At 34.2% G+C, this 25,082-nt stretch overlaps 1 protein-coding gene across 6 annotated transcripts in view; it reads left to right on the top strand.

The window, feature by feature from the left end:
- Positions 1-25,082, top strand: part of HERC4 (HECT and RLD domain containing E3 ubiquitin protein ligase 4) — a 142,758-nt gene that overhangs the window by 14,056 nt on the left and 103,620 nt on the right. For all 6 annotated transcript variants that reach the window (XR_005528576.1, XM_039233220.1, XM_039233223.1 and 3 more), the window contains 2 exons: positions 16,827-16,986; positions 23,325-23,401. Coding sequence is in view for 5 of the 6 variants with exons in the window: in XM_039233220.1 (XP_039089151.1) it covers positions 16,827-16,986; positions 23,325-23,401 (237 nt within the window). In the remaining variant the exon portion in view is untranslated. The remainder of the gene's footprint in view (positions 1-16,826; positions 16,987-23,324; positions 23,402-25,082) is intronic.

Genomic DNA, 25,082 nt, shown 5'->3' on the forward strand with positions numbered 1-25,082 from the left:
GAAAACAATCCAGTAGCAATATGGTCACAGGATATGAACAAGCAGTTTACAAAAAGGGAAACACAAATGACTTTTTTTTTTTTTCCCCACAAATGACTCTTAAATGAATACTTTTCAATCTCATTCATAGTAAGAGAAATGCAAAATACTACACTGAGGTACCTTTTTTTTTTTTTTTTTTAAACATATCAGGTTACCAAAACCCCTTAACTTTGATGATATAGTAGCCCCTCAACCCCCATCCAGGGTTTCACGTTTTGAGATTTCAGTAACCCACCGTCATTTGCCGGCCCAGAAACAGGTATTCTGGATCACATCAGGAGGTCAGTAGTAGCCTAATGCTATGTGCCTACATCATCTACCTCATTTCATTTCATTTCATGGCATTTTATCATCTCCCATATTCACAGAAGGGTGAGTACATTACAATAAGATGTTTTGAGAGAGGGAGAGACCACATTTATTGCAGTATGTTATAATTGTTTTATTATTGTTAATCTCTTACTGTGCCTAATTTATAACTTAAACATTATCTTAAGTATGTATAGGAAAAAACAGTATATGCAGGGTTTAGTATTATCCATAGTTTCAAAATGGCATCCATTGAGTCTCAAAATGTATCCCCAGTGAATAAGTGGCGGGGGGGGGGGGGATGTTACATACTCTGTTATGGCAAGGCTGTCAGTAAACAAATGTTCATAGGTTGCTAGTATAAACTGGTAAACACTATGAAGGTATTTTGCTGTTATGTGTTAAAATTACACATCACATGCTTTTTATCCAAGAAGTGCAAGAATATAGCTTTTGCTTTAATAACTCGTTTATGCCTGTACTAAATGACACATTGACATATTACTGCAACATTGTTAATAATAGCAAAAGATTAGAAACAGCCTTGTGACTGTCTATTGGGAAATGGTAAAATTGTCTATTCAATCAATGTGTTGTAATATGTAGTTGTGAAAAGAATAAAGGAATTTTTTGTGTACCAATATATAAAGATTTCTAAGATACGTTAAATAAAAAGAGCAAGGTATAGAACATTGTATAGAAAGCTGTATTTTGGGTAAAAGATGAAAAAATGTACATTTGTATTTGCGTATAGATCTATTTTAAAAAGCCCTGAAAGAATACATACATCTAATAGTGGTTACCTTGGTGTAGAGGTAAGATAAGGGCTGAGAAGGAGGTTGGTAGAGGACATGGATGGTAGACCTAGATTTCTACTGCATACCTTTTTTTTTTTAAACAATGTAAATATGCTATATTATTTTTTAATTTATTCTTTAAAGGGTAGCCTCTGGAATTAGACTGCTTGAATACGAATTCTGAATTCTGACTCTTAATTCTTAGCTGTGTTATCTTAGGCATCGTGCTTAGCCTTTCTCCCTAACCTTTTTTGCACCTAAGTATTCTTTTCTGTTAGGATAATCATATCAAATTACTAGGGTAGTTGTAAGGATTAAGTGAGATAACACATAAAAGTGAAAAGAACAATGCCTGGCATGTGGTGAATGTTCTAAATGTTTCTTAAAAGAGAAATACCCTGAATATTAGAGTAGGAATTTAACTTTAGGTCTGCCTTATACTGCAGTGGGTTATATGCTGTTTCCATATTTGCCTTTACATAGGCAATACGTATCTTTTCATTTATAACAGAACTTCAGGCATTTATTCAACAAATGTACCTTCCATCTAATGCCCAAGACATTGCATCAGGCATGAAAATACATCTTTTCTTTACGTTTAGTATTCTATTACTTCGTTAGAGCTCATATTTAAAAATTAGGTCAAAATTTCAAAAAAATGTATGTTATGCTTAGAGGTAATGCTGTATTGGAGCATAATATAAAATAAATTTGATTCCTTTACCATCAGACTTTAAAGATGTAACGATACAGAAAAATAAAAGAATTAAAGATGCTTTTTTGTTCCTGTAAGAGGTATATATATGGTAGAGGTTAGATTTATCATTTATTTCCAATGATGAATAATTAGAAAATGTCCTAGTCCATTCAGATCACTGCCATAAAATTAGTATAGTCTGAGTGGCTTAAATAAATAACAAATGTATATTTCTCATGGTTCTTTAGGCTAGAGTGTCTAAGATCAAGGTAGCAGATTTAGTGTCTGGGAAGGATCTGCTTCTTGGTTCATAAATGGTCATTTTCTCACTATGCTTTCAAATGGCAGAAAGGGGTGAGGGAGCTCTTTGGGAAAGGGCACTAATCTTATTCATGGGGGCACCATGACTGCAGGAAAAAGAAAATCAAGAAAGACATATACGTGTATCTGAAATTATAAAACTTAAAAGATGTGGAGAAAAGAGGAACATTTTTTTTTCTCTTATCATAGCTTTTTATTTTTATTTTTTTTTACAAATAGTTTATTGTCAAATTAGTTTCCAAGAGGAACATTTTAAATGGAAACAGTTGTACTGTAAGCTAGCTATTTCCATCTCTCCAAAACAGACTACAAAAACAACTCTTATTTGTTTATTAATGTTTCTTGAATTCACTTAGGTTCAAACCTTAGATTCCCTTTAGGGTCTGCTTCCTAGTCCAGAACATGAACATGGACTAAGTTGCCAAATCTTACTGATTGATATTTTAGTAATTCTCCTGCCTTGCCTTGCCTTGCCTTGCCTTGCCCTCTCCTCTCCTTTCCTCCTCTCCTCTCCTCCTCTCCTCTCCTCTGCTCTCCTCTCCTCTCTCCTCTCCTCTCCTCTCCTCTCCTCTCCTCTCCTCTCCTCTCCTCTCCTCTCCTCTCTTTTCCCCAAAAGGCTAAATAGTTGACCTTGAGCTGGTTATTTTAAACTCTTAGACCCTTAGCTTCCTCCTATCTCAAGCTAAAATTCTTTTTTTTTTCCTAGTTAGACTATTACTATCTGTGCAAAAACTATGGCAGTAGCTTTCCTACTTCTATCCCTGCTTCAGTCTTTCCTTTTTGGTAATTCTGGGTTATTCTTTCTTTGGTATATTTCCATTTCTGTCTCTTGAATGTTGCTCAGCTGAAGGACGATCCTACAAAATTGTGTTCATTCTTGTAAGAAATCAAATATTTTGTGCAGTATTAAGCATAGTTATTGGCATTCAATAAATTAAGTTGCATTATTGTCTTCCTGTTGTATGGAATTATTTGGATAAAAACCTTCTTTGCCATTGTCAGTTTTTAAAGGGTAGAAACCTTTAATGCTTTAGCTTTAATACTATAGTGACAACACTATGGTACACACAAGAACGAACCGGGGGGTTGTTGAATAAACACATGATCAGTGTATTTTATTGGATGTACCATGGAAGGGAAGAAAATTAGGTTCTTTGAATGAGCTTGATGGCCATCAGCTGTGTGTTACCAAAATTATAAAACTTAAAATTGTGAGAATATACATGTGTATATGGTATGGTAAAGTGTGGCCATAAGAGGAAACAAGAATGAGGCTTGGAAGAAGTTTATTATATTCAGGTCCTAGAGAGAGGGGGTCAGATGCCACAAAGCCATAGTAGGGGACACTAGAATAGTCAGGAGGCAGAAGAGAATAGGGACATCTTAGATTATGACCTTTATTGAGGTTTCCTTGGGAAGAATAAAGACTGGGCAGAATAAACAGTTTGGATTGGCTAGTTTTATTAATTCTTCCAGGCTTTTGGCTAAAAGGGTTGTTTCTTGGTTTCCTAGTCCCTGGCCCCAGGGTGATTTAGGGTAAGGGAGATACTGGCTTGGTGTGTGAGAGTTAGATAAGGAGATAGTTGGTGGTATAAACACTGGCCCAGTTGGTTTGCACCAGTGTGCTAGTAGGCAAGTTCTTATCTTTAGGAATTAGCTCGTCCTGGGAAGGGCCCTTTCTTCTGGGGTCTGTAAGCCTCCTGTTCCCCAAATGTCAGCATTAAGACTACAGAAATCAAGAAAATATAGTTAAAGTAATTGGCCCTATGATGAATGGGTGTCCTATATACCAATGAAGAATCTAAGGAAACACAGATTAAAAACTCTGGTAATATATCCTGAAGGTTCATTCTTGCTTATCTTAAAAAGAAAGTAAAGCAACTGTTTGATTGATAATATATTTATTTTGGGGTCTTTATATTTTAACTTCTCCTTTTCTCTTCAGAGCAATTAATTGCAGTGGTTTCCAGACATCCAGAAAGGACTTTTCTAAAGAAAAAAAATGTTTTAAAGCCCTAAATATGAGAAGAGCCCTAAATATTCACAAAATTTTAAGTATATTTTGAAAATAAACTATTAAAACATTAATACCTAGCTATTTAAATGTTAAAAGGATAGCAGTTCAATAAATAGGGAAATGTTTATGTCTTAGTGCCTTTATCTGTGAAGTAGGGATGATGGTACGCCTGCCTCATGGTGTTAGGAGGATTAAATGAGATTAAATAAAGTATTTAACACAGTGCCAGGCACATAATAAGCTCCTTATGTATGTTAACTCTACACCTGTATGTAATAGAATGCATAAAGGATATAAACTTATAAACATATCCATAGTAAATAATTTTGTAATCTAATTAGTTATATCTCTGATTTTATGATAATTTTTTATCGTGAGCGGTCAACCAAGACATGTAAATAACTTTATGTTAACTTTAGATTTTATCAGGGAACTCATCACAATGTTTTGGTGACTACAGGTTGTGCCATTTCAAATTCCTATTAGTACTAATGTTAGAGAGTAAACATTTTCATTTAACTTTCAGTTTTTATTTAGTTTAGACATTTAGTTTTGTTTCTTTAATTCTTGATTTGTTTTATATTTTATTATACGCATCATATTATGAATTCTTTAAAAAGTGTCAATAAAAATAATTTTACTTTAAGAAAAGAGAAGTATATACCTTGAGTAAAGTAGCCTTTTGGTATTATTTCTGTAACAAAAATAGCAATATGGTTACTTAAAAGGAAAAAAAAGCACTATGAATTTTTATTGGGGCTGTTCACTAATTCTGGGTGGTTAATGTCTTCATCTTTAAAAAGTCAGGAATCATAGGGATGCCTGGGTGGCTCAGTTGGTTAAGCATCTGACTTCAGCCCAGGTCGTCATCTCTTGGTTCGTGGGCTCAAGCCCCATGTCAAGCTCAATGTTGTCAGCTCAGTACTTGGAGCTTTCTTCGGATTCTGTGTCTCCCTTTCTCTCTGTTCCTCCCGTGCCTGTGCTTTGTCTCTCAAAAAATATTTAAAAACAAATTTTTTTAAAAAGTCAGAATCATAAAATGCATCAACTATACATATAGTTGTTTGATTAATAAAAGAAGTAAAAGCTACTTCTCGATAACTAGTATTGACAATTTAGTATTTTTTCAGTATATTCTTCATATATACAATGCGGCTGTGTATGATATATTTTTATTTCATTTGTTTATTTTAATGTTTATTTATTTTTTGAAAGAGAGAGAGTGTGTGTGAGCAGGGGAGAGGCAGAGAGAAAGGGAGACACAGAATCTGAAGCACGCTCCAGGCTTGAACTCATGAGCCATGAGATCATGACATGAACTGAAGTCAGATGCTTAACCGACTTAGCCACCCAGGTGCCCCTTTATGATATATTTTTAAATAAGAATGAAATTATATAGTACTTTCTAAAATTTTGTGGTATCTTGCAAACCTTAAATTTTTGGAGTTGGTTTTTAAGTGTACTTTCTATTGCTCTAGTTAGAACTTTGAGTTATTTGGAGAGAAGGGAAAAGGAAACCTGTATTTATAGCAACTAATGAGGCATGGTAGGACAGAGGATTTTGAAACTTAAACTCTGATAGAATTAAACTTTTAGTAAGAAGTTGAAATGATACTTCTTTAAATTAGCTATTTAACAAAGTATATTCCTTCAGACCTCAGTTTTTTAATTGTTATCAAATTGCTGTGCTTATTGCTATTCATAACAATATTGGGTTTTTAAATTTTTTTTAATGTTTTATTTATTTCTGAGAGAAGAGAGACAGCATGAGCAGGGGAGGGTCAGAGAGAGAGGGAGACACAGAATCCGAAGCAGGCTTCAGGCTCTGAGCTAGCTGTCGGCACAGAGCCTGATGAAGGGCTCAAACCCACGAACGGCGAGATCATGATGTGAGCCGGAGTCGGATGCTTAACCCACTGAGCCACCCACGTGCCCCACAATATTGTTTTTAACCCTGATAACTTGAACAACATCAACAAAGGTTTTTGTTACCTGTATAAAACATTGATAGTCGTTCAGCCTTTGTTGGAATTCATTCTTTCATTCTCCCTCTGTTGGAATTCATTCTTTCCTTCTCCCTCCCTCCCTCCCTCCCTCCCTCCCTCCCTCCCTTCCTTCCTTCCTTCCTTCCTTCTTCCCTTCTTCCCTTCCTTCCTTCTTCCCTTCCTTCCTTTCTTTTAAATATATGTAGAACTTCATTAAACTTGACCACATTAAGGGTTAAGAATAATTGTGGGAACGCCTGGGTGGCTCAGTTGGTTAAGTGTCTCACTTTGGCTCGGGTCATGATCTCATGGTTTGTGGGTTTGAGCCCTGTGTAGGGCTCTGTGTTGACAGCTCAGAGCCTGGAGTCTGCTTTGGATTCTGTGTCTCCCTCACTCTCTGTTCGTACCCTGCTTGTGCTCTGTCTCTCTCTCTCAAAAAAAGATAAACATTAAAAAATAAATGATTGTGGACTTGGATCATAGTTGGTAATTATACTTTTATACCAGATAGTCCCAGATTTATGAATGAATAGTGTTTTTGAAAACTAAATTTTTCTTTGCTTATAAAAATATTGCCTGAAATCATAAGTAGATTTTCAAACTAATCTTTAAGATAATTCTACTTAAGCATAATAATCTATCAGTAATTATATTTAACTGACTTTTATAGCATTTTCTGTAGAAAAATTCATTTGAGTTTTAAATTTGGATGTCAAAAATTTGTCTCCATCCTTCGTGGCTTGTTTAGCTCTCTTATCTGTTCCAGAAAGCCTAAGAAAGATATATATGGATATATATGGATCCATATATATATATGGAAAGATGTATATTTGGATTCTGTGTCTCCCTCTCTCTGCCCCTCCTCTGCTCACACTCTGTCTCTCTCTCAAATAAACATAAAAAATTTTTAAAAATGAAATATATATTGCCAAATTGCTTTTAATTTGGCTTATATTTTAAAGATTGTTTAGAAAACTATCTTTTGCCAATTCTTTAAATACTTTTTTCCATTTATTTTAATCTTTTGACATGGAAATAATATAATTACAATCTATCCAGATTTTAAAATCAAGTTTATCTGTGATTAAATTATTCAAAATTATTTCTTTCAGTGGTTTGCCTATAAAACAGAGATGGTAATACTTGGCTAAATTGACAGGAAAGTTTTAAATCTAAAATTATTTATTCATAAAGTGTATTCATTTGCTAGGGCTGCCAAAGAAAATATGTCAAACTGGGAGACTTAAGTAACAGAAATGTATTATCTCATAGGTCTATAGGCTAGAAATCCAAGATCAAGGTGGCAGCAGGGTTCTTTCCTTCTAAAGTCTATAAGGCCTTTCTCATAGCTTCTGGTGGTTTGCTGTCAGTCTCAGGCATTCCTTCATATGCTATTCTTCCTGTGTAACACATTTCCCCTTTGGAGGATTTAGGGACATACCCTACTCCCGTATGACCTCATCTTAACTAATTATATCTTCAGTGACTCCATTTCCAAGTAAAGTCACATTCTGAGGTACTGGAGATTAGAACTTAAACATATGCATTTTGGGGAGAAAACAAATTATCCTGTAACAACAAGGTTTTGATACCTATAGAAGAAAGAGGTTACACAGTAACCTGATAATGTTTATATTTTCCTTCAAATTAGCTGTTTTAGAATTTTGAGTAAGAAGTAGTTTTTAAGAGATGCTAGTTATGAATGTGTTACTGACGGTGTTTCTGTAGTATGTTTTGCCTTTAGATCCAAAAGGCAATACCTTTTTTGTTTTTTTTGAGAAGACAATATATTCTTTACTGTTAAGTTTTTTTTTTGTTGTTAACAAGATTCTAAGAGCATATTATCGATGATTATCAGGTTTATATCCTGGTTAGCAAAGACTCCTAATAGGCTGTCTTGTGTATTTTGTGATTGGTTGTCTAAGAAGAAGTGTGTATGTGTACTGTTACTAAATCAACCTAGGTCATAGTTAATATTCATGAGGCATTTTATGGTCATTCCTGGACATGCACATATGCATTGCTACAAAATGGGTCTCCTGATGTGCACATTCCCAGCTGACATTCAGCAAAGCTGTGCACTGCCTTCTTGTTTCAGCTCTCATATTGTAAACAGCTGTCCTTTTGCAGTATATTTAGTACATTTTGGTACTTTTGTTGGTCATTTCACTGTTTAAAATGGCCTCTGAGCATAATACTGAAGTGCTGTCTAGTGTTCCTAAGCACAAGAAGGCTATGATATGCCCTACTAGATAATACATTCAGGCATAAGTTAGAGTGCTGTTGGCTGTAAATTCAATGTTAGTGAATCAACAGTATGTATTATTATTTTTTTAATAAAAATTTTTAAAATGTTTTATTTATTTCTGAGAGAGAGACAGCATGAGTAGGGAAGGGTCAGGAAAGAGGGAGACACAGAATCCGAAACAAACTCCAGGCTCTGAGCTAGCTGTCAGCACAGAGCCCGATGCAGGGCTCTAACCCACGAACCGTGAGGTCATGACCAGAGCCAGAGTCGGATGCTTAACCGACTGAGCCATCCAGGCGCCCCCAACAGTATGTATTATAAGATGTCTTTAAGCAGAAACACATAATAAAACAAGGTTTATGTGTTGATCAGTTTATGAAAATGTGATCAGAGCTTTTTAGGAGCCTAATCCTGTATTTTCCCTAGGGCCAGTGTTTCCATATTTGCTGAATAAGTATTTGTGGTGCCTTTATAGAACATAACTATTGCCAACAACGAGAATTGATTGTATTCTCAGATAGACTAAAATAAACAAAGATGGTAAATGGAACAATGATGAAGTTCCCTAGAAGGATGGTGCAGTGAAATTCTCAATATTTAACATACGTTTTCTTCATACATTGTGCACAATTTTGCACCAGCTTTTAAGAAGAGATAAAAGAAGTCTGGAGCCCCAGCTTTTATTTTTCTTTTTGTAACTTTCATTGACTACAGATACAAAATTGAGAATGCAAAATTTTTCATTTTCTATCCATAATGACAAAAGAAAATTGACAGAGAAAGATGTTTCACAATAAATTAGGCAAATCAGAAGGTGAATGTAGGTATCATCATTGTACAAGGGAACTCTTAAACAGTGAGTCTGGAGATGATATTCTACATGAATTTTTACAAACTCAAGAAGTGATGAGTATATTTCTTAGGTCTCAAAGGAAATAAGTTAGTTTTTCAAGAGAAACGATTTTATCATATAACATTTTGCAGCCAAGAACCTGGACCTATCCTGCTTGCTAAAAGGATGTGCAGCAGTATTCTTTCTTCTTTTACAATATTTGCAACAGAATTTATTTGATGGAGTTTATGAATAAATGCTGATATCAGATCTGTATCCAGAAGTAATTGAGAGAAAATAGTTGATGTAAAAATTAAAACTGTCATTGGGTTGAACATTTTAATTGGTTTTTGTAAGTCTAAAAATAACTGTATTCGCACATATGGAGCAAAGATAATGGTCTTTTCTTTGTTAGTAAAATGATGTACCATTAGTTTTCAAAAATACTGCATTTTAACAATGTAAGTATAAGAAGGACCACAAGATGGATACGTTACATGCCTCTTGTTCTGTATCTTTTCTGTTTTTGCTCCTGTCTCTGAGAAGTATATTATTTCTTTCCCAAGGCAGTCTCCACCACTTATGTTTTCTTTGTCCTTTTGTGCCTCCTAAAACTAAATGTTCTCATGAGCCATAAATGCTGATACGAACAGGGTTACTTTCCTCAAATTTTTTTATGTGAGCATTTTGAAGCATAAAAATGGTGGAAAGAATATTATGACCAACAACATATACCACGTGTTTTGTCTGTTTTACATATTTTAAAAAAAAATTTTTTTTAATGTTTTATTTGTTTCTAGGAGAGAGAGAGACAGCATGAGCAGGGGAGGGTCAGAGAGAGAGGGAGTCACAGACTGAAGCAGGCTCCAGGCTCTGAGCTGGCAGTCAGCACAGAGCCCGAAACGGGGCTCGAACCCACAAACAGCGAGATCATGACCAAAGCGAAAATCGGAAGCTTAACCGACAAAGACACCCAGGCGCCCCTGTTTTACATATTTTTAAAGTGACACCTTGTTTTCTGAGCTATAATCGACTGTAATGGTCATGTGCTGTTATTAAAACTCTTCCATCAAGTTTAGCGTCATATGTTCATAATTCCAGTATCTTGTAGTCCTTTATCAAAGAAATCAACTGTTCAATGGGCTTGCTTGGGAAGTTTTTGTTTTTTTGTGTCTGTCCTCTTCCTTATATATTCATACTTTAGTTGAAGTGAATTTAATCCCCACTTACTCCTCCCCTTTCTGTGTTAACTTAGCCTTGAATGGCAAATGTAATTTGGTGATTAAAACTTAATAGCACAGTACCTGGTACATAGTAAATAATAAATGTTAGCTGTTGTGTTTGGTATGAATTTTTTTTTCTCACACGGCATCATTGAGTTAGGCTTCTAGGGAAACAAAAAAATATTTTTTTGCTAGGTTCATTTATTCTTCCTTCAGTCTTGCTTATCATTGACTCTTGAGCATTCAGCCATCTAATTTCATTAGATGTGAAATGTCTCAGTATGCTATTGATCTGACTTTCTAGCAGACTAGGGGTGGGGTGTGGCTGAGACTATTCGTTTTGATTAGCCATTTGGAAAAACTAAGTAAATAAAATTTGTACAGGGAAGCTAGGAGTTTTGTGTATTTGTTGTCTGAGAAGCCTATATTTAATGCTTTTCCCAGGACAATAACTGTGTTATTATGCTTCTTTAATAATGTATTTTTGAAGCATTTATCCATTCTCAGAGTAGGTATCTCAGTAATTTGATGGCACTAAAATTCCGAAAGAACCAAGATTATTTGCCTTGAGTTTTAGTGTGTAGAAAAAAATTAAAGAGTTTAAGTCAGTTTTAAAATGAAAACATTGGTTTCAATACATGGCTTTAATTATTCTCTCTAATGTTCTTTTTAATTTGTAAAGTTAAATTTTGGGTTTTGTTTGGAATAGAGTAATATATTCACATGGTTCAAAAATCAAGGTGATATAAATACACATTGAGAAGTTTTGCTCTTACATCTGACTTTGTGTTTCCCCCCTGCCTGCATCACCTGTATATGTTTATTAGTTTTTTTATATATCTTTTCAGAGTTTCTTTATGTAGATATAAGCAAGTATGAATATGTGTTCTTATTCTTACCTCTTACACACAAAGTAGCAAATCATATCATATTCCACATCTTGATACTGTTTTCTCTTTGCCAATATAGCCTTGAGATCTTTCTATGTCATTATGTAGTTTCCTTGTTATTATTATTATTGTGGTTTTTTTTTTTGTTTTTTTTTTTTTGGTAGAGCATAGTATTCCAATGTGTAGATGGAACCTTTTATCGATGGATACTTGGAATACTTCCAGTCTTATACTATACAGTGCTGCAGATATACATAAATATACGTGTTCTCTCTCTCTGTCTCTCTCTCTCTCTCTCTGTCACACACACACACACACACACACACACACACACACACACACATATGTATTTGTATTTGTACGCTAGTGCCCTGGGTTCTCCAGTGGGGCCTATCTAGACAAAAGACAGCTTGACAAGAGAAAAACAAAAGTTTATTAACACATATATTAATCTTACTTATGGGAGCACTCAGTGATGAGTAACTTAGGATTGATAGAACATGGGCTTACATTGTATCTTAAGAAAAGAACAGTAAATTTTTAGAGAAGTAACAATAAAAATGACTGAGTTTCTGGGGTGGCAAATTGTGGTAAAGTAAAATAGATGGGTGGACTAATGGAAGATAAGGGCTAATTAAGATAGTTTGTTATATAGGCTTTTGTGGTGCCATCTCTTAGCTGATAAGGGTTTAGAGTGGTCTCTGGTGATTAACTTTTGTCCTTCCTGGTGGAGAGGGAGGGAGTGAGTACCTTTACAAATTTATGTCTTTTAGGTACTTGGGGGGAGGGGAGAGAGCTTTTCTTTTATCTATTTCTTCTTAATGTCCTTGAGCTCAAAATAATCCTGTACCAAAGCAGCACATTCTATTAGCCTTCAGTACTTAGGTGTATCTGTAGGATAATATCCTGGAAATGGAATTTCTAGGTCCAGAAGGTAAATGCATATGTTTTGTTAGGTATTGCCGCATTCTTCATAAAAGTGGTGCTGTTTTGTACTTATCGATATATGAGAGTGCCTTTTTTCCCCCAACAGACTATTAACAAACTTTAGAATTTTTATGAATAATTATGTGAGTTTTATTATAAGCATTTTTTAAATAAACAAACTTTTAGAGTGGTTTTAGGTTCACAGCAAAATTGAGCAGAAAGTAGAGAGTTGCCAAATAAATACACCATCCCCACACAACCATGGTCTCCTCCCCTATCCACAGCCTTTACCACAGTGTACATTGATCACCATTAATGAACCTACACTGATATCATCCGAAGTCTATGGTTTCATTAGGGTTTACTCTGTGTTGTATAACAGTCTATGGGTTTTGACAGATGCGTAATGACATGTAGTGTTGTATAGAATAGTAATGATACATCATACACGCTACTTCTGTTTACTGACCTAAAAATACTCTATGGTCTGCTTATTTATCTCTCCCTGCCCCCTAACCTCTAGCAACCACTAAACTTTTTACTGTCTTCGAAGTTTTGCCTTTTCTAGAAGGTTATGTATTTGGAATCATACATGTGTTTGGAATGAATTGTAGCCTTTTCAGACTGGTTTCTTTTACTTAGTAATATGCGTTTAAGTTTCCTCCATGTCGTTTTATGACTTGATAGCTTATTTCTTTTTATTGCTGAATAATATTCTATCATCTGGATGTATCACAGTTTATTCACCTATTAAGGACATTTTGGTTGCTTCCAACTTTTGGCAATTATGAATTAAGATGCTGTAAACATCTATGTATAGATTTTTGTGTTAACCTAAGTTTCCAAATCCTTTGGGTTAATATCAAAGAGTTTGATTGCTGGATCATGTAAGAGTATGCTTTTTAGTAAACTGCCAACCTGTCTTCCAAAGTGACTGTCATTTTGCATGCCCACCAGCAATGCACCAGCAATGAATGAGAGGTTGTGTTGCTCTCTATCCTCTCCAGCATTTGATGTTGTCAGTGTTTTGGATTTAGGCCATTTTACTAGATGTATAGTAGTATCTCATTTTAATTTGCAGTTCCCTGATGACAAAATGTAGGAACATCCTTTCATAGGCTTACTTGCCATCTGTAGATCTTCCTTGGTGAGGTATCTGTTCAGTTCTTTTTCCTATTTTTTAAAATGAGTTGTTTTTCTTATTGTTGAGTTTTAAGAGTCTTCTATATATTTTGAATAATAGTCCTTTATTAGATGAATTTTTTGCAAATATTTTCTCCCATTTTGTGGGAGAATATAAACATTTATACTTGAAGGTTAACCCATATGGAAAAATATAAAATTATAAGTCATGAATTATAGTTTTATAAATTTTCTAAGTGGACATATTCCTGGCTTCTCTATGTAGTTTGGATTTGCATTTCTCTCAGCAATGTAGTTGAGCATCTTTTCATCTTTTCAATGATTAAGGGCCATTTTTTTTTTCTGTGAACTATCAGTTGACATCTTTTGTCTATTTTTCACTCTTTTTTCCCCCTCCAACTAGGTTTTTAAAAATTGGGGAGATCAATTCTTTGGAGTATGAATAAGATGTTTCCCTGTTTTTCTTACTAGTCTTTTCACTTTGCTTTTAGTTAGTTTGTTTTGCTATAAGAATTTTCTCAAATGGGGGCGCCTGGGTGTCTCAGTCTGTTGAGTGTCCAACTTATGCTCAGGTCATGATCTTGTGGTTTGTGGGTTTAAGCCCCATGTTGGGCTCTGTGCTGACAGCTCAGAGCCTGGAGCCTGCTTTGGATTGTCTTCTCTCTCTCTGCGCCTCCCATGCTCATGCTCTGTCTCTCAATAATAAATAAACATTAAAAAAAATTTTTTTTTTTAAAAGAATTTTCTCAAATGGCTACATGGAATCTCTTCCTTTTTCTCAGCTCAGGATTCAGTGTTAAGTGTTACTGTTTTCCAGAATTCTTCTTAGTATCTTTTAAGGCTTTAAAAAGTGTCTCATGTTCCCATGGTGCCATTTGTATATCTTTATCTTGGAATTTAATTACAATCCTTATCTGTTTTTCTGTAGACTGTAAACTCTTTGAGGGCTAGAAATCTGTTTTAATCTCCTTGTGTCTCCAGTGTTTGGAGCATAAGAGGTATACAGTAAATACTAGAGTTTTGTATGAATGATTGTTTCTTCTTTGTTTCTTGGGTTTTGATGCCTTTGATTTTACAGCTATTGCTGTCTGTTTAGTACTCTTCATTTGCTATTGAACCAACCGGTCTTATTAATTTGCCTTGTCATATTGTCATTTTCTGCTCTTTACTATATTTCCTTTGAGGATTCTCTTGGAGAGACATTGACTTATTTCTTGGACCTCTGTGAAAGAGAAAAGGTCTTTTGAGTGTTTTACTTCTTTCTTCATAATTAAGATTTATGATAATGGTTTGATGTAAACAAATGATGTCATACCTGTAAGTCCTTTTCTTGATGTTTTTTTTGGGGGGTGTGGTAGACAGTGTGTTATATCTTGTTCTTTTTGATTCTTGTTTTATATTTTCCTACAATATAATTTCATAAAAATGTATATACAAAATATATACAAAAAGGAAAAGGTTAGTATGATGAACTTCTACATACTGTTCACCAGTTTCACGAGTTATTAACTAAGTACTTTAAGGTAAGTACTTTAAATAACATATCATTAGAGTTATAAAGATTCTAGAGGCTATATAGGGCTAACCTCCCATCCCAAAATGGCAGAGTAGTAATCCAGTTAAAATTTGAATTTCTCTAAACATAGGAATTTAAACATTCTTGGTGCAGTTAGTTTCTTTATTGAATAGTTGCATTTGTACACTGAGCTAAAGTGTGCTTCAGAAGAAACCCTGATTGGTTCAGTTAACAACTCTTCAATATGAACGTTAGATTTATTGAAGACAGAAATTACATCTTTCTTATTAAGCTAAAAAAAAAAGTTCATTTTAAATGACATCTTAAAAACACATGTAATAGTACTAGTAAAAAACTGGTAGACATTACACATCCTAAGGAGACTAAGGAAACAATTTCAGTTTCTTTACTTGTTTGTTACTGACAATCTTATGAAGGACCAATATTTTATTTTATTTATTTATTTTTTTACAAATAGTTTATTGTCAAGTTGGTTTCCATATAACACACAGTGCTCATCACAACAAGTGCCCTCCCCCATGCCCATCTGCCCCCTCCCCCCCATACCCATCAGTCCTCAGTTTGTTCTCAGCATTCAAGAGTCTCTCATGGTTTGCCTCTCTCCCTCTCCCCCACCATTTCACCCCTTCTCCCCCATGGTCCTCCGTTAAGTTCCTCCTAATCCTCCTATACGTGCAAACATATGATATTTATCCTTCTCTGCCTGACTTATTTCGCTCAGCATAACACCCTAAAGGTCCATCCATGTTGCTACACATGGCCAGATTTCATTCTTTCTCATTGCCATGTAGTATTCCATCGTATAGGTAAACCACATCTTCTTGATCCATTCGTCTGTTGATGGACACTTAGGCTCTTTCCATGTTTTGGCTATTGTTGAGAGTGCTGCTAGGAACATTGGGGTACATGTGCCCCTGTGCATCAGCATTCCTATATCCCTTGGGTAAATTCCTAGCAGTGCTATTGCTGGGTCGTAGGGGAGTTCTATTGTTAATTTTTTGAGGAACGTCCACACTGTTTTCCAGAGGGGCTGCACCAGTTTACATTCCCACCAGCAGTGTAGGAGGGTGCCCGTTTCTCCACATCCTCGCCAGCATCTAGAGTTCTCTGATTTGCTCATTTTAGCCACTCTGACTGGCATGAGGTGGTATCTCAGTGTGGTTTTGATTTGTATTTCCCTGATGAGGAGGGATGCTGAGCATCATTTCATGTGTCTATTTGCCATCTAGATGTGAAGGACCAATATTTTAAATTAATTTCTGGTTTGAAACTTGAACACATTTTAACCACATATGGATTTTTATATCTTTGATGTTAAAAATGGCAGTCTATAAACTAAAACCTATTTGTTATGGTTACATTGCCTTTCAAGTCCCTCCTCAGCATTTCTAGTAGATGCATTATTTATGAGATCTGTAAAGAATGTGCTTTTCTATCAGAAATTGCCAATTCAGATTATTTTATTAATTTCAGAGTCACTTCATAGTGTATGTCAATTCTGATTTTATTATTAAATAGTCCAGGATATTTAAATGATTCCCTTATCAGCTGTTATTGGCAGTGGCTTTGAATGAAGAGTAACTTTCTGAGAGTAATTTTATAAACCTTAAACTTGTTCCCCAAAATGTTCAAGTCACTTAATATTTTGAATTGCTTATCCTTAAGGATGTTATCTGTATTTACCTCAATGAGAATTTTATGTAGCACATACTTGTTAAATTTTTCAGAATAACTAGTGTTACACTTAGTCTGTATTTTATCATTATCTTAAGCTTTTTTGTACAAGATGAAGTCTGTGTTTTATTCTCATTGGTAGTTCAAAACTAGAATGTAATATTTCTCTTCTTGATTTCTGTAGAGCAGGTTGTTGCCCTGGATGCTCAAAATATCGTAGCTGTTTCATGTGGAGAAGCTCATACATTAGCACTAAATGACAAAGGCCAGGTGTATGCTTGGGGTCTCGATTCTGATGGACAGCTTGGCCTGCTAGGATCAGAGGAATGTATCAGAGTACCCAGGTAACAAAGGTGACCAAAAAGAGGTCTTTAACACTCTTTTATAATACATTTGTTATCTAAATTATTCTGCTTACTGTGGGTATGTAAGAGTTGACACCTAATTATTTCTCCCTTTTGAGTTCTTAAGGAGTTTACCAGGTAGGTTCTTGCCTCTAATTTGGGCTGAGTGCTATTTTTTTTAATATTATTTTCTCCGAAATTATTTATGTTTGTAAAAATAAGAGATGTGGAATATGTACTTTATTATAAACATTTTCTTACTAAAATTTTAGAGTGATTTAGGCTAATTTAAACTATGATTGTACTATCTTAAGTACCCCAAGAAACAATTGCTTGTTTCTTTGTCTTGTTTTTTTTTAAGTCTCTGTTTTTATTGAATATAGAAGTCCCACATGCTTAGTGTAGAAAGAATTCAGTCACTTTCCACTTTTTACAAAACAGTGGCCACAGCTTATGTCAGCCACTAATTCATCATTGAATTATTTCAAAATTAAAAAATAAATGCCTCATTAATGTATTCTTAGAGATTTACATAAGGCACAGCCATTGTTTTAATTTTAAAAATTGTAAGAGTATGAACATATTTAGGTAAAAATACAGAGATTTAAAGAAAGTATCCAATTTGTTTTCAATACATAAGTAATACATTAACTCACGCTTTGTTTTTTATATTATACAAATTCTTGCTTCCTTAAACTCTTGTTCTTTCTTCCTAGTAATAGTTATAGGGACAAAAGAGAATTCTCCAGAGAAACAAGGTATTAAACTAAATTTTAGATTTATTCTAGGTAGCATTATTTTACACACATTTAGATATTTTGTTTATTTATCTATTTAACATTGACAATGTTTGTTTTGGTTTATGAAGTAGGATAGAACTTACTAGGATAAGAAAATGGAACGTGGGAACTAATAATATATTTCAGAATAGAAACTGTTAGAAATGAGGTTGTTTTTTTTTAAGTACGAAAGGTAGCTTGTTCCTTCAGTAAGCTGATAATTCCTCATGTGTATATGTTTATTGAAAAACTTAAAAGTATCTAAAGTGTTTAGTTTGTTTTAATTTATTAAAAGTGGTTTTGTCTTATTTTGATTGTTTTAATTTGTTAAAAGTGGTTTTGTTTTGATCTTTAAATTTTGTAATTGTTCTAGTAGTGAACTGTCCTTTGAGACTTTTGGATACATCATATTCACATATTTTCTTGATTGACTTTGTAACTAAGTTCCACAAAACTCCCCAGATTTCTTCCCCTTTATTATTATTTTTCTCCTCCTCCTCCTTCTCCTCATGACCTGAGCTGAAGTCTGATGCTTAACCCACTAAGCTACCCAGGTGCCCCTCCATTTCTTTCTTCTGTTTTAACAATTAAATAACAAACACAACTGTTATTACGCTTTTAATATCTTTTAATGATAGTCCTCTTCAGAGAAAATTTTTTTCTTAAGCTAAGTAAATTGAATTCTTTTAGTCATTTCAGTTTAGATTTATTTCAGAAATTTGCAACCAAATGGCTATTAGCTATGTAATAATACAAAGCATTCATAGAAACATAGTGACCTCACATTTGTCATATCTTCTATTGCTTTCATTTCCTCCCGTAAATAATTGTTGTAGAATGGGATTTTTAATTTAAGATTTTAAGTTGTGTGTATTTAGGATTGAAAAGGTTCTTACGTTTGATTTTCTAAGTCAGCATTCTCAAAACCAAGGTTTTTATCCAAGCTTTCTAATATCTTATACTTATTGGTTTCTTAAAACCATCTTTAAATTTTTGTTGCTGTTCACTTCTAGTAGAGGGGATTTCAGGCAGTAATCCATGATTCTTACTAAATGGAAAGAAAGGTAATTAAGTAGAGAATGTTATTGTATGAGTTTATTTGAACAATGCCCTATAATAAATTCTGTATTTGTGACTTTATTATTTTATGAACATGGATAGGGACCTGAAAGAGATCTTTTGTGAGTTTTTTGGTTTAAACTTGTATGTTTTTATATTTGCTAAACATGTATATTAACTTTAAGCTCTTTGTTAAGTCATTTTTCCTGTTGAGCCTACTCAGTTTTCAGTGGACTGATCTGATTTGTTATGATATATACATAGTTTTTACTGATATTCTCCTGTGTTAATGGCCAGTTTAGTATTTAATTGTGCTTTGTTTTCAGGCAAATCATGCTCAGAGGCTGAGTTTGTCTTTGCCAGCAGTTTATTATTTAACTATGTAACACCAGTTTATTGCAGGGATTACACAAGCCAGTAGCATATGAGATAATGTCTCTTATTAAGCCAGTAAATAAATTAACATACTCCAACCAATGATAGGTAAATCACACTATTGTTTCAAGCAAGAGGAGATGATAGTAATAAAGATCAAATTTAGCTGAGATATACTTTCATATGACTTGGTACTAGGGAGAGATGGTTTAGCCAACTGAGACCTGATGTCCTCCTGCCAGCACAAATATAAAAGTCCTCTGTTTTATTAGAGCATGTTGCTAGGGAAGGATGCACCTAGCAAGTATTGACCGGTGAGGGCATCCTTTTCTCAAGGCTGCTGCTTGGTTTTTACCACTGAGGGTTAAAAAGTCTCCTTTACTATGGGGGTACCTGAGTGGCTCAGTCAGTTAAGCATCTGTCTCCTGGTTTCAGCTCAGGTCATGATCTCTCAGTTCATGGGTCCAAGCCCTGCATTGGGCTCTCCACTGACAGTGTAGAACTTAATTGGGGTTCTCTCTCTCTCTCTCCCTCCCTCTCCCTCCCTCTCCCTCTCTCTCCCTGTCTCTCTCCCTCTGTCAGTGCCCCTCCCCTGCTCATATTCTTTCTATCTCAAAATAAATAAAGAAACTAAAAAAAAGTTTAATTTACTATGGCTGGAGCTAATTGACCTCAGGTCCTTGGAGAACTGCTTAGATCAGCAAAGAGTAGACTTGCCAAGACCTAAGACTCTGCAGTAATCCTCACAAACTCTCAGTATTTATAGTCTAAATGTTATATTGCTATAGTTTTTCTTGATGTGTTTTTATTGTTCAGCCCCCAGTGGGGATCCCCCCTCAGCAGCTAAGTCACTGAGTTCATCCAGAGCAGATGAGATGATGACATCCTGACAACTTACTTCATCTTTATATCACATCTTTACTTTTAATAATAGTTTCATTTTTGTCATAAATAGGTTTGAAATCAAATCAGTATACGACATAGTAGAAATACATTTTTGTGAAAGACTGCCAGTGATTTTTTTTTTTTAATTTTGGTACCAAATTTTTATTTTATTTTTTCTGGGAGCCAAATCATTTTTAGATGCAAGTCCTTGTCTGTATGCTTAGAGATATCAGCCAGCTTCATAAATTTCTCATTCATTTTGAATAAAACATATAGAAGATCAGAGAAAACTCAACTGTATGTAAATAGATTTTTAAAATTAGTGTTTAATTTTTATAAGAATGATCAGAAAAGCCTATTCACATTAGGCTGTACTTCCTTGAGAACAAAATCAATTTTAATGCAAAATTGATAATAATATTTAAAGCAACACTTTAAAATGAAAGAAGAGTATAAAATTAATAATAGATTACATTTGAAATTTTTACTACTTTAATGATCTTTTCCTGCTTCTAATTTTATTTTATTTTGAAATCACTACTTCTTGGGGAAGGACTGAAATTATTCAGTACCGATGCTGGTCTCTGCTTTCTGCCTAGTTTTTTTTTTTAATGTAGGATATATGTTATACCCTTATTAAAAAATTAAGCCTAATTTTACTGTCTGTTAATTTGGTATGAATGGAAATATATATTTTTCCACACAGCATTTAGAAACATTATTATTGGCCATTAAGTTGTAGTTTAATTTTAAAAGTTCTGTTTCTTGGACATATGCAATAAAAAGAATAACAGTGGTGTAATATGATCCTTGTGAAAATAGTGATTTCTTTATAAGAACTAATTAAAAATGTTTGACTTATTAGCTTGGTCAAAAGTAAAATTTATTTTCTAGATTTCACTCAGTTTTAAACATATATTGCAATTTTAGATTAAAAAGAAAAAATATTTTTTTAATGGTGGAGATTAGATTGGTTGTTAGTGTAAATTTTTCTTTTTTTTTTTTTCTTTAATGTTTGTTTTTGAGAGAGAGGGAGAATGAGTGCACGAGAGCAGGGGAGGGATAGAGAGAGGGGGAGACAGAAGATCCAAATTGGGCTCCCACACTGAAAGTAGAGAGCCCCATGTGGGGCTCAAACTCACGAACCTTGAGATCATGACCTGAGCTGAAGTCAGACACTTAACTGAGTCACACAGGCGCCCATACACAATAATGCCACAGTAGATTATCTTTCCTTGTCACCGTTGCAGACATGGCTAATGAAATTAACATTTATGTTGTATTCCAAACCTTACAATAATTTTGGAAATGTGGAAGTCACCAAGTGTAAATTGCTATTCAAATTTAGAAGTTTTGGGGCAGACTTTATGAATGGTTTAATACTACAGTCTTAAAGACTTTGCAAACTCACTTATCCTTTAACAGTGTATTCAATACATGCTTCTTGCCAGGCACTGTGGTGAGTGCTGGAATTCTATGGATATAAGACATATAATCTGCCTTTCCAGAGCTTATTGTTGAGCAGAGTACACTAGTAATAATTAAATGAATAAGTACACTAGTAATTAACAGTGATAAATGCTGTGAAGGAAAAAAAACATTAAGATGCTATGAGAGTGTAATATTTGAAGTGTTTTATTTGGACTTGATACCTGGAACAGATTTTTATAAACAATATAATTTTAAAAATACCTAATATAGTTTACTGGTCAGTGTATCATGTGCCTGATATACATAAACAGTAAAAGTAAATGTTCAATAACTTCACAATTGAACAAATCCATTTATTTTTTTATTCCTGTTTTTGCGTTGCTAGTGTTTGATTTTGCTAATTGCAGAAAAATGCCATTTTGCTGCATTTGAAAATCTGAAGGTGCATTGGATCCTGCTAACTTACTGGATTATGCTAACTTATAGCAGTGCAACCCTCAGGTTTTGTAATTAAGAACATAAATCCACTAAATAAAAATATTTTTAGTACAACAGTATGGAATTAGAGTAACTCTCCTTTCTCCTGCTCAAAATTTGATTTGCTGAAGCTGCCTCCCGAAAATCATGGGTATCGACACTCTGGTCAGAACTTGCTCCGGACTCTCATATGGCAGAATCAGGTCAGGTGGCAGTATCAGGTAAAGGGAAATAAGAAACATATTATTGTTTCCTCCCCCCTTTTTATCTTGAAAACATTCATTCAGGAAAACAGAATGACCAGGAGAAGGGGAAATGCAAAAGAAACACCTGGGGTGATTGGTGTAAAAAGTTACTTTATTTTTGTAAGGCTTTAAAAATTAGCCTTTAGAATTATGTTACAGTTAAGGAAAATTTAGAAATTGGGATGGGGTGGTAGAAACTGTAAAAATATAAGGAAAAAATGCAAGATGGTAGAAATATAACTGACCATCAGTGATCACAATAAACATGACTTGAGTAAATTTCTCTCGTAAAGAATTGTTTAATATCACTGATTTAGATGCAGAGGTAAAGGATAGTTCAAAAGGAATAGGTTTCATAATTTGTGATTTGGTAGCACCACATGATAGGAATCTGTTGATTCTTTTTTTTTTTTTTTTAATTTTTTTTTTAATGTTTTATTTATTTCTGAGAGAGAGAGACAGCGTGAGCAGGGGAGGGTCAGAGAGAGAGGGAATCACAGACTGAAACAGGCTCCAGGCTCCGAGCTGGCAGTCAGCACAGAGCCCGATGCGGGGCTCGAACCCACGAACCGCGAGATCATGACCCAAGCGAAAGTCGGACGCTTAACCGACTAAGCCACCCAGGCGCCCCAGGAATCTGTTGATTCTTAAGGAGCTTTATAGAGAACATGTATTAAATGAAGCCAGACACCAATTTTAGACAAATTAGTTCATGTAAATTTGTTTTACAAATAAATTGCCAGGTTTCACACTTTAAGCTAAAGATTTTTTTTTTTATTTTGGTAGAACATCTGAATTAGAAAAACACTTGAGGAATCCTTGAGGTGTGAGCTTAGTACGTTGCTTAATACTTTTTCAAAGTGTTTTCTTATTACACCTCTTAATTTTTTCACATTAGATTTTGTTTACTGATGTTAGCATAAATAGTTGGGTAAGTTGAATTTGTATAAAAAAATAGCATGAAATACTAGGTCAGTAGGAAACTACTTGCACATAGTAGGTGGTCAATAAAGGGCATTAATAAATAGTATTCATGATCCATTTATTAAATGGAATTAACTGATTTTGCTCTTTTTTTATTTTCTAGAAATATTAAAAGTTTGTCAGATATCCAGATAGTACAGGTTGCTTGTGGTTACTATCATTCACTTGCACTTTCTAAAGGTAAGTATTGTTTTTATTTTCTTGGCCTTTTACAGTTTTATTACTTGGTACTTGAATTGAGTAGAAAGTCCTCCAACATTGTTCTTATTCAAGATTGTCCTGGTCCTCTTTGATCTTTTTCATATCCATATACGTTTTAGAATTAGCTTGCCAGTATTCGCAGACACACAAATTCTGGGATTTTGATTGAGATTAAATTGTTTCTGTAAATCAGTTTTAGGGAAATCTTTATAATATTGATTCTTCTAATTCTTGGACATGTTATATCCCTCATTTCAATTTCCTTTTAATTTTTCTCAGTAGTATTTTGTTGTTTCTTGTGGAGAGGTCTTACACATCTTTTATTAGATTTTTCCATAGATAATTTGATATTTTTTATTGTGAACAGTATTATTTCCACATTGTTATTGCTTGTATATAGACATGAAATTGATTTTTGTGTCTGATTGTTCTCTAGTTTGCTAAGTGCTAAGCCTTCATAGATAAGGAAGGTTATAACTTGCTCAGTCTCATTCAGGATCTCAGACTTTTTATGAATAAAAACAAAGAAAGCTAAGCATCCTCTTAGCTCTGTTTGCATTTGTTTCTTATACATTTAACTTCTTCATATGCCAGCTAAGGATTGTTGCATAGGTTATTACTATGTTGGTCATTACCATTTAAAGCAGAAGTTCCAGTGGCTTCATTATTAATTATTATTTAATTCATTAAATGTCTAGTGGGGTCTACTGTGAATGCAGTACTAGGCTAGAGCTGTGGGGAAATACAGGTAAGATAATACAGTTAATGACAGGGTAGGGTGGCAAAGACAGGAGCCAAAGTGACAAGCAGAGAGAATTATTTTAAGGACCATAGTATGTAGTGAAGAGGGCAGGTATACAAATAAATAACTAGTTTGAGGCAGAAAAGAAACCGTATTGTTTTGGTTAAGGCCGAAGTAAAATGCTATGTGGGAATGAAGAAAAAAGTGTAATTTGTTCAAACCAATAAAATTGTTAACAATAAGAGGGACTTGGTATTTGATACAGGTCTTAAAAGATGAATAAAATTTTCTCAGAATTAGAGAAATGTTGAGAAGTGCTAGTGGAAGGGTTGAGGATTGGTTAAAGTGGTAGTATCGGTAAAGGCTAAAATCAGGAAAAGTATCTTGTGTAATTGAATATCAGCATATAGTTTTATGTGGGTATTGTGAGAACATAGGAGACATACTGATACTTCATTTGAGGCAATGTGTTACAAAGGCCTTAAATGCCAATATTAAGGCATATGCATTTCTGTAGGCAGAGGAGAAGCTGGCATCTCTGTATTCTTTGTTGTTACTTTGTCAGCCCTCTTTTGATATTTTGGTATGTAGATCCAAAATAAATTTAACCCCAAAGGTTTTACTGATGAGAGACCGTTTTCTGCCTTAACTTACAGGGATTCTTTTGCCTTGTTCAGCTTCATGCTTTAGCAGTATTTTATTCATTTAATGATTTTTTTTTTTGACATCTCAGTATGAGCTAGGCGCTTTAGAGTGTATAGTATTTAGCGGTAAACAGTACACTACTAGCTGCTACTTAATGGTACAGTCATATTCATATAAATAATATAATTTTATACAATGAAAAAGGACTGTAAAGAAAAAAGTATAGGATATTTAAAACATATAGCAGGGGACTAAACTTAATCTGGCCACCAG

The sequence above is a fragment of the Hyaena hyaena genome, unplaced genomic scaffold, assembly GCF_003009895.1.
Source record: "Hyaena hyaena isolate Hyena2069 unplaced genomic scaffold, ASM300989v1 scaffold_73, whole genome shotgun sequence".
Lineage (NCBI taxonomy): Eukaryota > Metazoa > Chordata > Mammalia > Carnivora > Hyaenidae > Hyaena > Hyaena hyaena.